Source organism: Poeciliopsis prolifica, unplaced genomic scaffold (assembly GCF_027474105.1).
Source record: "Poeciliopsis prolifica strain line A6 unplaced genomic scaffold, Auburn_PproV2 SCAFFOLD031, whole genome shotgun sequence".
Classification (NCBI taxonomy): domain Eukaryota; kingdom Metazoa; phylum Chordata; class Actinopteri; order Cyprinodontiformes; family Poeciliidae; genus Poeciliopsis; species Poeciliopsis prolifica.
In genome coordinates this window covers 2,486,546-2,497,968 of record NW_026562406.1, presented here as the reverse complement: position 1 = coordinate 2,497,968, position 11,423 = coordinate 2,486,546, and the positions used below count along the sequence as shown (strand labels likewise).

Here is an 11,423-nt window from a genome sequence, read left to right as displayed (position 1 = left end):
GACGTTTTAAACTCTTTATTTACCACAATACAACAAGTATGCCTTCAAACTTAGTTAAATGCAACATGTTAAGCTGGCGACTTGAAATGCATTGACCGCTAGATAAATAGAGCCTTTTTGGTGTAAAAATCTGTCACTTCTGTAAAAGTCATTAATTACATTCAGCAGGAGTCGCTATGCGGCCGTTTCTCACTTCTCTTGGCGATGGCGTCGAAGTAATCGCAGCAGCACAGTCTCGTATCATGATGTTAGGTCGATTATAAAATGAACTGATCAAAAGTTTATTTTCAAGACACTTGAGGAGGAGAAATAATAAAAAAAAAACTGAGATTTAACCCTGAAAACTTTTTTTTTTCTTTTTTCTTTCTTCCCTTAAAGCTGCTCTGTGCTGAGATTTTAGGTCCGTGTCAGTTTGTCTGGAGGCATGAATCCCGCGTCTCCCAGGGTCCTGAGGGCCACCCTGCCGCTCGGGCGGATGGTGAGCCAGGTGATGCTGCCGTTGTTCAGGCCCATGCGCAGCCAGCCCTCCGGGGGGAACTGCAGAGCCCTGAGTGGGGGAGAAAGATGAGCGATTACAACTGGAAAAAATTTACATGTGCAGGTTTTAGAAATGCTGCTTTGAGTTTCATCTGCTTATAAGAAACATTTACCTGATTCTGACTAAAGGTTTTTATATTAACTAGGTCTCTACCGGTGTGATAAAGTTGTCTATACTGAATGTTTTTGGGGATTTTAATGGATATATGCTTAAGATGGAAATCTAGTCCCTGCATATTTTTCCTTCAAATTTTCTAGATTTTTCCAGAAGCTTTCTTGAGTACAAAACATTTTGTAAAGTTCTGATCTGTAAGTTCAACAATTCAAAGACAACAGTGTTCAAGAAAGTTTATAACATGGCCATGTGTTGTTTTTAACTTCACTGCCTTTTGAGACACGGGACAATTCAGATCAGCTAAATTTTATAAATCTAACACTTTATAAATCTGGACTGATTATCCCACACTTAGCAGATTCTCTGAAACATGGGTTTGTGATCTACGATACATTTATTTTGTTTCTAAAGAAATCTTCTGTTTGGTAGGTAACTGGAAAATGTCTGGGAATAAATGTAAACGTGGTCTGCCAAAAGTGTGCGCATTAAACCAGGGACTCTGGTTTGAAAAGTAGCAACAATATTACGATTAGCTACAATGTAGCAAATATCATATGAGGTATCAATAGCATGTTAACCAACATGGACTTACTCCATTCAGTATGCCACACATAGCCAATATAGCAAAAATGAGCTAAAATGCTACCATTAGCATGTTAGCAAAAATATGTTGATACTGTGATATAATTATCGTTTCTAATGCATCACAATCATAATATACTAATAGTAAATAGTTGAATATAATGTGGAATAACTGCAGTAAATGACGCAGTATGATTATCGTTGAAAATAGTTTTCTAAAAGTTAGTTCACAGCTGGTGCCGTTTTATTGGCTGCTGCCAACATGCAGTTGGGTAGCTTACGGCGACCCCCATGGTTTTATGTGACAAAATCTCCCTTCTTGTTTTTTCTGAGTAATATTCAAACATTTAGAAGAACATGAAAATGTATGCAACCGATGAAAAATAATTATTTGGGGCGGGAACAACAAAACAGCAGTGTAGTGTGTTGGACAGTGGCTAGCCAAGCAAAAAGCTGCAAAACCAAACTGGTTTGAGTTGAGCCGCCGGCGCCACAAACCTGCAGACAAAATAGCGGATGACATTGGCATGACACACGATGATCTCATAGCTGTCCTCTTTCTGCTTGGGGTCAGCCCGGTGGATGTAGCGGCGGAAGGCTGCCTCAATGCGAGCTCCGTCTTCGTGGTACTGCTGGAGGACGGTAAAGAGGTTGAGAGCCAGCTTTGTCACATGAGAGTGGTTCAGTCTGAACCCCTTCCTTCTGGGCTAAAATCACGACATGGTGCTCGCTGCTGCGCACTGCCAACAATGGATGAAAGGTTTCCTTCCAAAGTCAGATCCATTGCCTGAAAAAGCCTTGGTGGGTGAGAAGGCGACACAAGCGCCTCTCTGAGTTTATAGGTAATAAATGTGGCCAAATTTACTTTACGGATGCTTTGAGATTGCTCCTCAAAAATTGAGATATTAAAAACAGTTGAGTATCAAAGTATTCAGAACTGGAAGGATAAAAACTGGTATTTTTTTCGGCCTAAGCTGAAGAGAAGCATTGCACTGTACATTAAAACATGTCACATTTGTCAACTGACTGGAAAACCCGACCAAGCAATTAAACCAGTACCTTTGTTCCCATTTCCACCGACATGCCAACCGTTTATGTGCTTTCTTGACTTTGTGGATCTACTACTGAGGTCAAAGGCAGGAAATGTGTACTTACTAACTGTGACATGTCATCACTTGTCATCCAGCTGCTTGCCTGATATGAAACGTTACCTCTCGATCAGTGTTATTAACTTGGTTTTGGTCATTTTGTTCTGGGTCCTCTACTGCAACTGGGTAAGTGACTGTTGGCCGGGTGTGAGCCATACACCATTTCCCATCTCCATCAGTGAAAAAGGCAGAGATCAGAGATCCACAGTTCAGGTAGGACAGTCTGTCAACAAGCACTCAACAAATCTGACCTTTACGGACAAATGGTGAGTTTGTCTTTATGACGGGGAAAGCTAAAGGAAGTCTTGTTTGCATTTTTAAACAAGCAACGTGTTGAACCTGGCGCACGTGTGGAAGAAGACCAAACTTCTTCCACATGAGACCAAACTAGCACTTTTAGGAGCTACATGCACATCACTTGCTCAGTTGATTAGAAGATGAATCAGGCAGACTACGGGACGGTTTTGTGAGAAAACCTGACTTTAAAATCCTTAAAGCAATACAGTCAGATCATAAAACACTGAGGAGTGACAAAGTCCAATCATAATCGTATCTATGTCAAGTCTATGGGAATGATCCGATCTTCAGACTATATGTAGTCTAACTGACTATGAGCTGTGTTGCAAAGAATAAGCAACTATTTCATGCAGCATACTGGCAGAATTCTGAGCATTAACTCTCAGTGCAAAGTGACAAAATGTGAAAGCTCCTGGAAGTACATTTTAAATCCACAAACACCAATCAATGGATCAACTCTTATCCAACTCCAGTTAACTCTTTTTCCCACCCGTCCCTGCAGCAGTGCACCGACGTATCGCTAGAAGCGTAAACAAGTGACATCTGCTCACAAACAGGCAGCACAGAGTGAATTTAACAAGAAGAGTGAATTTAACAAGAAGAGTAAATTTAACGCCGAGCTGACGGTCAATTCTGGGGCCGGCGTTTGAGAGTTTTCACTCACCACAGCGTCAGGCTTCCAGTGGGTCACTGGGGGAACTGGTTCTACAGGAGCTCCCTCTCTCAGCAGGTCACAGCTTACCAGATCTACACCTACATTTGTTCAGGGGAAAAAAAAACTGAACTGCATTGCATTTGCATTACATTCTGTCCACGAATGACGGCGTGAAGCTTCTGTGGTCTGGTTGACCTCTGAACTACCTGGGATGTATTTGCTGATGATGTGTGCGGTCTCGGTTGCCCTGGTCATGCTGGAGTGGATCAGAACGTCATATTTCAAACCCAACGCTGCCAACCTCTGACCCGTCAACTCGGCCTGCTCGCGGCCTGAGAAAAAGGGAGGGAGACGTGAAGCCGGCCGGAGAAGTGATCGGACCGCACGCTAAATCGAGACGTCAGGCGGCCGTCAAGACCTAGTGGGGTGAGGACCCGCTCCGAGTCGCCGTTTCCACTCAGGTTATACTGGGAATGCCTGATGAGGAGAATGTGGCGCGTTGCTTTGGGCTTGCTGTGGTCCTGCTCAGAGCTGGGGTCTTCGGTGACGCTGTCCCTCTTCCTCCCGTTGGACAGGACAGACGGGTCTCTCCTGACAAAGAGGTGATTTTGAGATTAGGGGAAGCTTAGCGTAAAGGGGAAGAAAACACCGTTGACCCAACAATCATCGAAGATCATGGGGAGAATCTCTTAATATGGCCCGACAAATCCCTGGACTTACACTGTCGCCCTTTAAATTGACTTACATGTCGCTGACAGTCCATCTCGTGGATCTACAAACTCTAACCCAATTCTTGCGATTGTGACTAGAAGTTCTCCAGAAGTGTCCATCTGGTACAACAATAAGTGTCTGGATGGATAAACTAACACGTACAGAATGACCCGCTGCTGCCTTGATTGCGATTGAAGAACCGAATGCCGTTACGCAGGCGACAGAGATCACACAGATACGCCGTGTTGACAGATATTTTGGACATGTCAGTGAACTCGAGCTAAACTTCTTAACTTTGCAGCACTTTCTTTCTCACCTTCTTTGTGTGCTTTATGAAAGAGATGTTTCAAAGAAGGATCGTTTTCCTGATTCTTCTTGAAGTTGTTAGAGATATTAATCGGTGGAGTTAATGGCAAGGCAGGTTCAGCAAGTTCTGAACTGCTTTGTTCTCTCACCTACATTGTTTTGATTCTTCATCTTTACTTCCTCCTTCCTATTAATCATCATCTGCATCTGGCAGAGGTTCTAATTCCTTTTTCATCAGACCGAGTGACGACAGCACAGGAGTATGCGCCAGTTTTCTTGAGTCATACTGTCAACGTCATGCATTCAGGCTCTTGTCATTACCAGCCTTTGAAAGCTTCGGTACAAAACACATTAACACTGAACATGTTTTAGATATTAAAGGAACAACAGTAGGCTGGTTTAAATAGTGTCTGTTAGATTCCAGTTTGTTCATGTGAACTGTAAATCATCATTACACTCCAGGATTACTTGTGGAGTACCACAGGGCTCTGTGCTCGGACCAGTTCTTTTGACTATACGCATCTTCTCGTACATTTTGAAAATTGACAGCAAACAAATAAAAACTGCTTCGATTGAATTGGTATTCTATTTATGCAGCCGTCCAGAGGGTCACATGAAAAGCTAAGGCGGACCGGGCCTCCAGTTTGACAAGCGATAAACAGGCTGAACTGAAATTGAATTAAATAAAATCAGTGTGGCAGAGAGTACATATGTCCACCCCACATTTTCCAGCACACTGCAGGTCGCCTGGCTGAAAAAACTAAATCATTTTGTTCATTGTAAAATAAACAAGATGTGAAAATTGACCACTCTTATTGAGGTGGGTACTTTAAAACTTCAGCTGGTATGCAACAATCAGCACAACCTGCTAAGCAGCTGACTGCAACCCGGATCAGTAAACACATCATCAACCTATTGAACTAATGCATTACTACTCGCAAAAGGGATGAACTGATCCGCAAACACATTAGGCAGGAAATTAGCGCTAAATTCCTAAGGTGTTTTGTCTGCAATTATCTTAATCAACTTCGCAGTTTTAAAGAAAACACATCGATGTGAAGCATCCCCGCGTGCCACGTTGGTGTAAATATCAAAGCGGAACCGGGCCCGTCTAATCAGGAGAACCAGGCTGTCGGGAAGGAGCAGAAGAACCTACTTGTCCCAGTTGAAGTCCCAGCCAGGTCCGGTCGCGGCCGGCGTGTTGCTCGCCGGGGTCCGAGCCGGCTGCGCCGCGTGCAGGACTGCGAATCTCGACCACCGGCTCGCCTCCTGTCCGCGCTGCTCCCCGAAGGACCCGCGCGAGTCGGCGGCCGCGGCCGCGAGCGCGGCGGCGGCGGAGCCTGCGGCCAAGCCGCATATCAGTTTCAAAGTTTTACGGTACGACATGCCGCCGCCGAACAGGCCGGATGATGTGGGCTAATTAGCTGGACTTCAACGGGTCTGCTGTAAAACACCAACACGACGCTGTTTATCCTCTGGGCGACGGTAGAGCTGGAAGGCGGTTAGCTGTCGGTTTCAGCTCGGGCGATGCGGACAAAAACATCCGCTGTGCGGGAAAATATAAAATGGGCGGATTCAGCCAACTGAGATAAAGTGAGGGGAACGTGAACGCAAGCTAAGTAAAGCGGCGCCTACAAACACTACGGTGGCCCGTGCGGGTCAAAAAGGTTTAGTTTCCGTTATTTTTGTCATAACTCATTCCTTGTCACACGAGGGCGCTCTTGTACCTGTTGACAGGCAGTAAATTTACTGTGGAACAAATATACGAGCTTCTTCGACAATGTTTTTTTTTTACAAAAATGTTTCAAGTTTTCAATTTCTAAGACTGAGAAATTTCGTATTTGGAAAAACATTTATTTGAGCAAAAAAAAAAAAAAAAAATTGTATGTTTTCTAAGTTGAAAATTTGCTTGACAAAATTCAGGTATGTATTAGAAAAAAAAAATCTTCCAAAAGAATTTCGGTTTGTGAAGTCAAAAATTTGCTCGCTAAAAACATATTTCTTTGACAAATAAATTTTCAGGTTTAAAAGTACGAAATCTGCTCGACAAAAGGGACGGGAGGCATAAAACAGCAAACATCTGCTCAAAAAACAGACACATTAATCAGAACAAATATGGGATTTTTTTGGTTCAAAAAGATTTTAAGTTTGAAAAAAAAATCTAAAGAATTGCCACAGGAACTCAAACCTTTTAAAAATAATTTTTGACAAATACAATTTTTAGTTTGAAAAGTCTAAAAATGTTCTCAAAAATGCTCCAAAAATTTCCCAAGTTTGTTTTTACAAAATATATTTCTAAGCTTGAAATGTATTTTCAAGCTAAGAAATGTGTCTGATTAAACTCAGAATTAAAAATAAAATTAAAAAAATTGAGAAATTCGAATTTTTTTATTTATTTATGTTTTTTTGTTTTGTTTTGATTTTTTGTTTTTGCTGAAACAAATTCTTGACCTGGGTAAAGGAGAGAGCGCGAGAGGGAAAAAAAAAGAGTAGATCCCCAATAAAACAATTTCTCCAAACACGTTCTGATGCTTCCAGGTTTCTCCAAGCGAAGCTCCACCTTTTCAAGCGGCTCGGTGACGTCAGCAGGGGGGGCGGGGTTTCCAGGCTCTTTCGGAGCTGAGCGCGTGCCGCTGCCGACTAACGTCTTGGACCGATGCGGCTTCGACCACCGAGCAGAGACGTACCGCCACAGAAAGGGCTCCCCGCACCCCGCGCGCTCGCACACGCACACACGCACGCGCGCCGGATGCTTTCTTTCTTTCTTTTTTTTTTTTTCTGCATGCGCCTCCGACCGGAATAAATAATTGAGGAATGTGGAGAATACAGAATGCCCAACAGCGCTGGAAAGAGATTTAAACCCACCAAATACATCCCGGTGTCCACTGCTGCCACGCTCCTGGTGGGATCGACCACTTTATTTTTCGTTTTCACGTAAGTTTGTACCGCTCCTTTCTCTCTCTCTCTCTCTCTCTCACTCTATCTGTGCATGTCTTTTTTTTTTTTCCTTCTTTTTTTTTCCACACCCCACCGCCCCTCAACATCGTGCGCTGGCCCCTGGGACCCATCGTGGCTGCGAGTTGGAGCCGCCGAGGTGGGAGAGAAGCGGCGGTAGGGGAGAACATGTTAACCGGCTGACGGTCGGTCAGCAGCAGATCTGCAGCAGCTTTTGGTGCCTTTACCAGCGCAACTCCTGCAGAGATTATGAAGCCCGGATGCTTTCCAGGGAAACTTCCCCCGTTACACATGCACAAAAAAAAAAAAAAAAAGCTCTATTCTGTATCTTCAAGTGATTCCAGTTAGTGCAGGGTGTTCGGCAGACAACTGCAGCGTCCTCCGAGCAGTTTAGGTTTTTTTTTTGGTCAAAGTCGGTGTCCCGCAGGGGCGATCCCGACACGAACGCGGCCTCGGGCAAGCTGTCCCCCCTCCCCTCCTTCTCTTGGAACTCGAAAATGGATATAACGGCCAAGGAAGTGGGAGTTTCGATTGGAAAAAGTTGGAACGGCCCCCCTTGGTGTGAAAGACAGGGAAGGTTTATCAGCCATGTTGGCAGGGGTTAGCTGGCGGCCACCCGCAAATAACTAACGTCCTCAAATGCTTGAGATGTCCGCTGGTATTTTGCTCCTAACGTCCTGTTTCCGTAGGTCAAACACCAAGTATACCTTAATATACATTTATACACACAGTGGAAGCTGTCTTAGCACCATCGCAGAAGCTAACCTGGTCAGTCTTGCTTCATTTCGCTCTTGGAAGTGGCAACCATTTAGTGTCGAGGAAAATGAACGACATGCCTGGCACCAAGTTGTTTCAATTCTAATGCATTTCGATGGACTTGCGTATCAACAATGACATATGGATTACCTAGTAACTTCAGCAGTCATAGAGAGCTCAGGACCTGTACCAGGACTGTTGTAACTATGATTCACTCCAGTGGCAACATCTGATATGCAACTTTGACAGGAATTCAATTGAAATTCTATTAAATACAGAAAACTTTATTGATCCCAAAGGGAAATGAAATGGTGTTGTAACTCTTACGCGTCCAAATTCTTCAGTTATTGCAGGTGGAACGATAGAAGACATTCAATTGGAATCTTATTTTCAAAGGTGTGTTTCAAATAATCAGTACTAATTGTCTGACAATTTCATATTTTGGGATTTTTGTAATTTTTTCCCTATATTTTTAAAAAAGTATACGTCATCAATCTCAAACTGAGTTTTGAACAATCAGTGTTTAGTGTAAAATATCCCAGTGCAAGAGTTTTGTTGTTGTTTTTAGAATTTGATCTTAATGTTACGAAGATTTCAATTTCCTTCAAACAAGCACTTAGCTTAGCACCGTAACCAACTAGGTGTCATCAACTTCCACCGATATATATTTTCATACACTGTGCAGAACACGTGGGGAGAACCAAATTCAATTTCTTCGGACTGGACATGCAAATAAGTTGTAGAACACATAATGGAACAAATTAAAACAAGCAAACTAAAAAAAAGCAAGTTAATTAAGTTCCACCCTTTAACGGAAGAACACCCTGGTCTACCACCCTTATCGCCCAGATGCTAAGCGAGCGACGCTGTCGGTCGGTCTGAACTAACTCGCTGCTGTATTTCCGGCTGCAGAGAAAACCCGTCAGGTTAACAATGAAATCCACATCCTGTTCTTCTCTGCATCTGCTGCAGCCTCAAGTGATTCTGGAAACGTCTCGGCTTCTGTCGTTCACATCTGCATTCAGGACAGGCAAAACTGCCTTTTGGGATTCCTGGCACCAGGGAAGCTGAAACGCAGCATGTTCGGGATTCGTCCCGCCAAGACGATCACCGAAACTGTAGAACCCAGAAAAAGCCTCAGCTGCTCAGTGCTTCTGTGCTCAGTTCAGCGGATGAGGCTGAAGAAAGCATATGTTGTTTTCACGCTTTGCTTCCAGGTGGGACTGTGTCTTTAAAAAAAAAAAAAAACATGCGCTCCTTGGTGTGCTGCTCGTGGCTTTGCATAAACAAATGGTCTGTTGTACAAGTCTACATAAAAAATGAATGCATCCTTCGTTTAATCGCCCATAGGAGCCACACTAGCTAGCAAGCATTTGCTCCTCGTAGGGTCATTATTCTTTGTCTGGTCGGGTTCGGCGTTTTAAAGATGTATTCTGGAGCAGATGGTTCCAGGTTCAGGATTAAGACCACCACTAGTTTGCTCTTTTATCTCCTGGTGAAAAAAACAACAACCTGCACTTCTAGCAGCAAACAACCAGGAGGGTTCCTTCATGTCACACGGCGGCCATTACAGTGAACCCAGTCAGGCCTTGTTCTCCTGCAGGAGCAGGAAGCTCCGCAATCACAGCGCGAGCTTGAGAGCGGCATGCCTTTATCTAACATCTCTGAACCAAAATAGCATGAGTCCAGGGCAAAACTGGGAGCATGGCACGTCACATGATCGCATTTCAGACGTGCTAGTCCGTCGTGTGCACACGGACGGACACCGAGACGCGCGAGCACATGCTTTTTGTTTAAGAACAACACCTTGCCTAAGTATTTGTATCCTGAGGGCTTTTTCTACCACAATTGTTGACGTAATTACTTGGACTGGATGTGATTGTCCTTCACAAAGCAGAGCATAATTGCGAGGTGGAAGGTCAATAAGAACTTCTGTCTCAGCCTTAAACTGAGACAGCTTCGTTAGCGACTTTTCTGGGATTAACTTTCCTTCCATATTTCTTCCCATCGGCTCTAACCAGCATCCCCACAGCATGATGCTGCCACCTCCATTGTTCTGTAAATGCAATTAATATATTGTTCTTTTTTTTCTTTCTCAATAACCCTATTGCAAGGCGTCCCCCAGAAAATTTGCTAATCTCTGTGGTTGGGCGCGAGGGCAGTCAATTCATCCAGCGGCCCGTTGTGTTTTTGAGTTAAAAATTGTTTACAGTTGACAGGAAATGTGAAAATATGACTTGATAATTATGTCGTCAAAAGATTAATTCCTGAAAACCAACTATAAAGTCTTACAAATGCAAAGATTTAATAAAAAAAAATTACAAAAGAAACCTTTAGAAAATAAGCAATGCTTAGCCTGGTCGGGGCCAGTGTTCCCAGCTGGCTAATTGGTGTCAAATGGTAAACAGAGAATGAGAGCTGGTCCTTGCACATTAGCACAGCTTGATCACAACAAAGACTATGATTTCAACCCCATCACCGCCTTACGCAGACGTTCAAAGTCTCTGTGTCTAAATTCTCTCCAAATGACCATTCTTGGAGTAAATAAGCTTTTCTTCTTTTTATTTTTTCCCCTCAAAACCTTTTAGCGATTCTTCACAAAGGCTTAATCACTGCCTTTACACCATTTGTCCCATGGATAAATTATCCAGGAAACAAACCTGCCAGCTTGGCCTGTGCTGCCAAGCCTCACGCTACACATTTCAAAGTCCGCAAGGCGGTGTGTGGAAACAATCAGTAGATCATCTGGACAGGGCCAGTGTTCGGTGCTTTTTTTTTTATATTATGCTTTTGTGCTGCGCAGAGGTGAGTTATGAGAGAGCTTGTCGGCGGTGGCAGCAGTCCGGGCCCGACGTAGAGCCGCTGGAGCAGAGCCGAGCTGCACGCGGTAACAGGCCCCCGTCAGGAATCTAATCTTCACCTTCCGCAGCTGTTTCCTCCTTTTCACTGCGGATCCAGCGAATGGGACGTCACTCGCATCCATCTCAGCCTGCTGTTTTGCGTTTTGTCCTCCAATCTCGGGGGCTGTTTGTAGAGATTTTTTTTTTTTGAAAGGTATTTCCTGGCATGTTGGCGAAGAGAGAACAGAGCAGTGCAGAGATGTCGAGCTGGATCAAGGGGTCATTTTCATTCACCAAATAAGGCTGCTTTCTCAATTCAGAGTGTCTCTTCTGGGTACAGAGTGCAGATTGGACAATAATTGAAAATGTAATGTGTTTTGTTTTGTTGTTTTTTTAATCTTGTATTTTTTTTTTTTTGCCAAAAGGGGCACAGGCTTCGTAATCACTGCTGCGGTGTCCGTCCTTTGGGACGTTGTTTCTTTGCGTTTGTCTGCAGCTAAATGAATTGTTAGCGTCAGCTA

The 11,423-nt window shown here is 43.8% G+C and overlaps 2 protein-coding genes across 5 annotated transcripts in view; one reads left to right on the top strand and one right to left on the bottom strand.

Moving 5' to 3' along the window:
• The window catches only part of pgam5 (PGAM family member 5, serine/threonine protein phosphatase, mitochondrial), a 32,988-nt gene continuing 21,565 nt past the window's right edge, over positions 1–11,423 (bottom strand). Inside the window, exons 1-6 of one of the 3 annotated variants that reach the window (XM_055050885.1) lie at positions 5,508–6,000; positions 3,753–3,925; positions 3,541–3,666; positions 3,344–3,432; positions 1,733–1,866; positions 1–547 (exon numbers count right to left, since the gene is read on the bottom strand). In XM_055050885.1, the coding sequence (XP_054906860.1) occupies positions 397–547; positions 1,733–1,866; positions 3,344–3,432; positions 3,541–3,666; positions 3,753–3,925; positions 5,508–5,737 (903 nt within the window). In that variant the 5' untranslated portion in view covers positions 5,738–6,000 and the 3' untranslated portion in view covers positions 1–396. Of the gene's footprint in view, positions 548–1,732; positions 1,867–3,343; positions 3,433–3,540; positions 3,667–3,752; positions 3,926–5,507; positions 6,001–11,423 lie in introns of those variants that run through there. The other 2 variants (XM_055050886.1, XM_055050887.1) reach the window with 2 other exon arrangements.
• zdhhc8b (zinc finger DHHC-type palmitoyltransferase 8b) overlaps positions 6,981–11,423 on the top strand; it is a 61,350-nt gene continuing 56,907 nt past the window's right edge. For both annotated transcript variants that reach the window (XM_055050878.1, XM_055050877.1), the window contains exon 1: positions 6,981–7,285. In XM_055050878.1, coding sequence (XP_054906853.1) covers positions 7,182–7,285 — 104 coding nt within the window. In that variant the 5' untranslated portion in view covers positions 6,981–7,181. The remainder of the gene's footprint in view (positions 7,286–11,423) is intronic.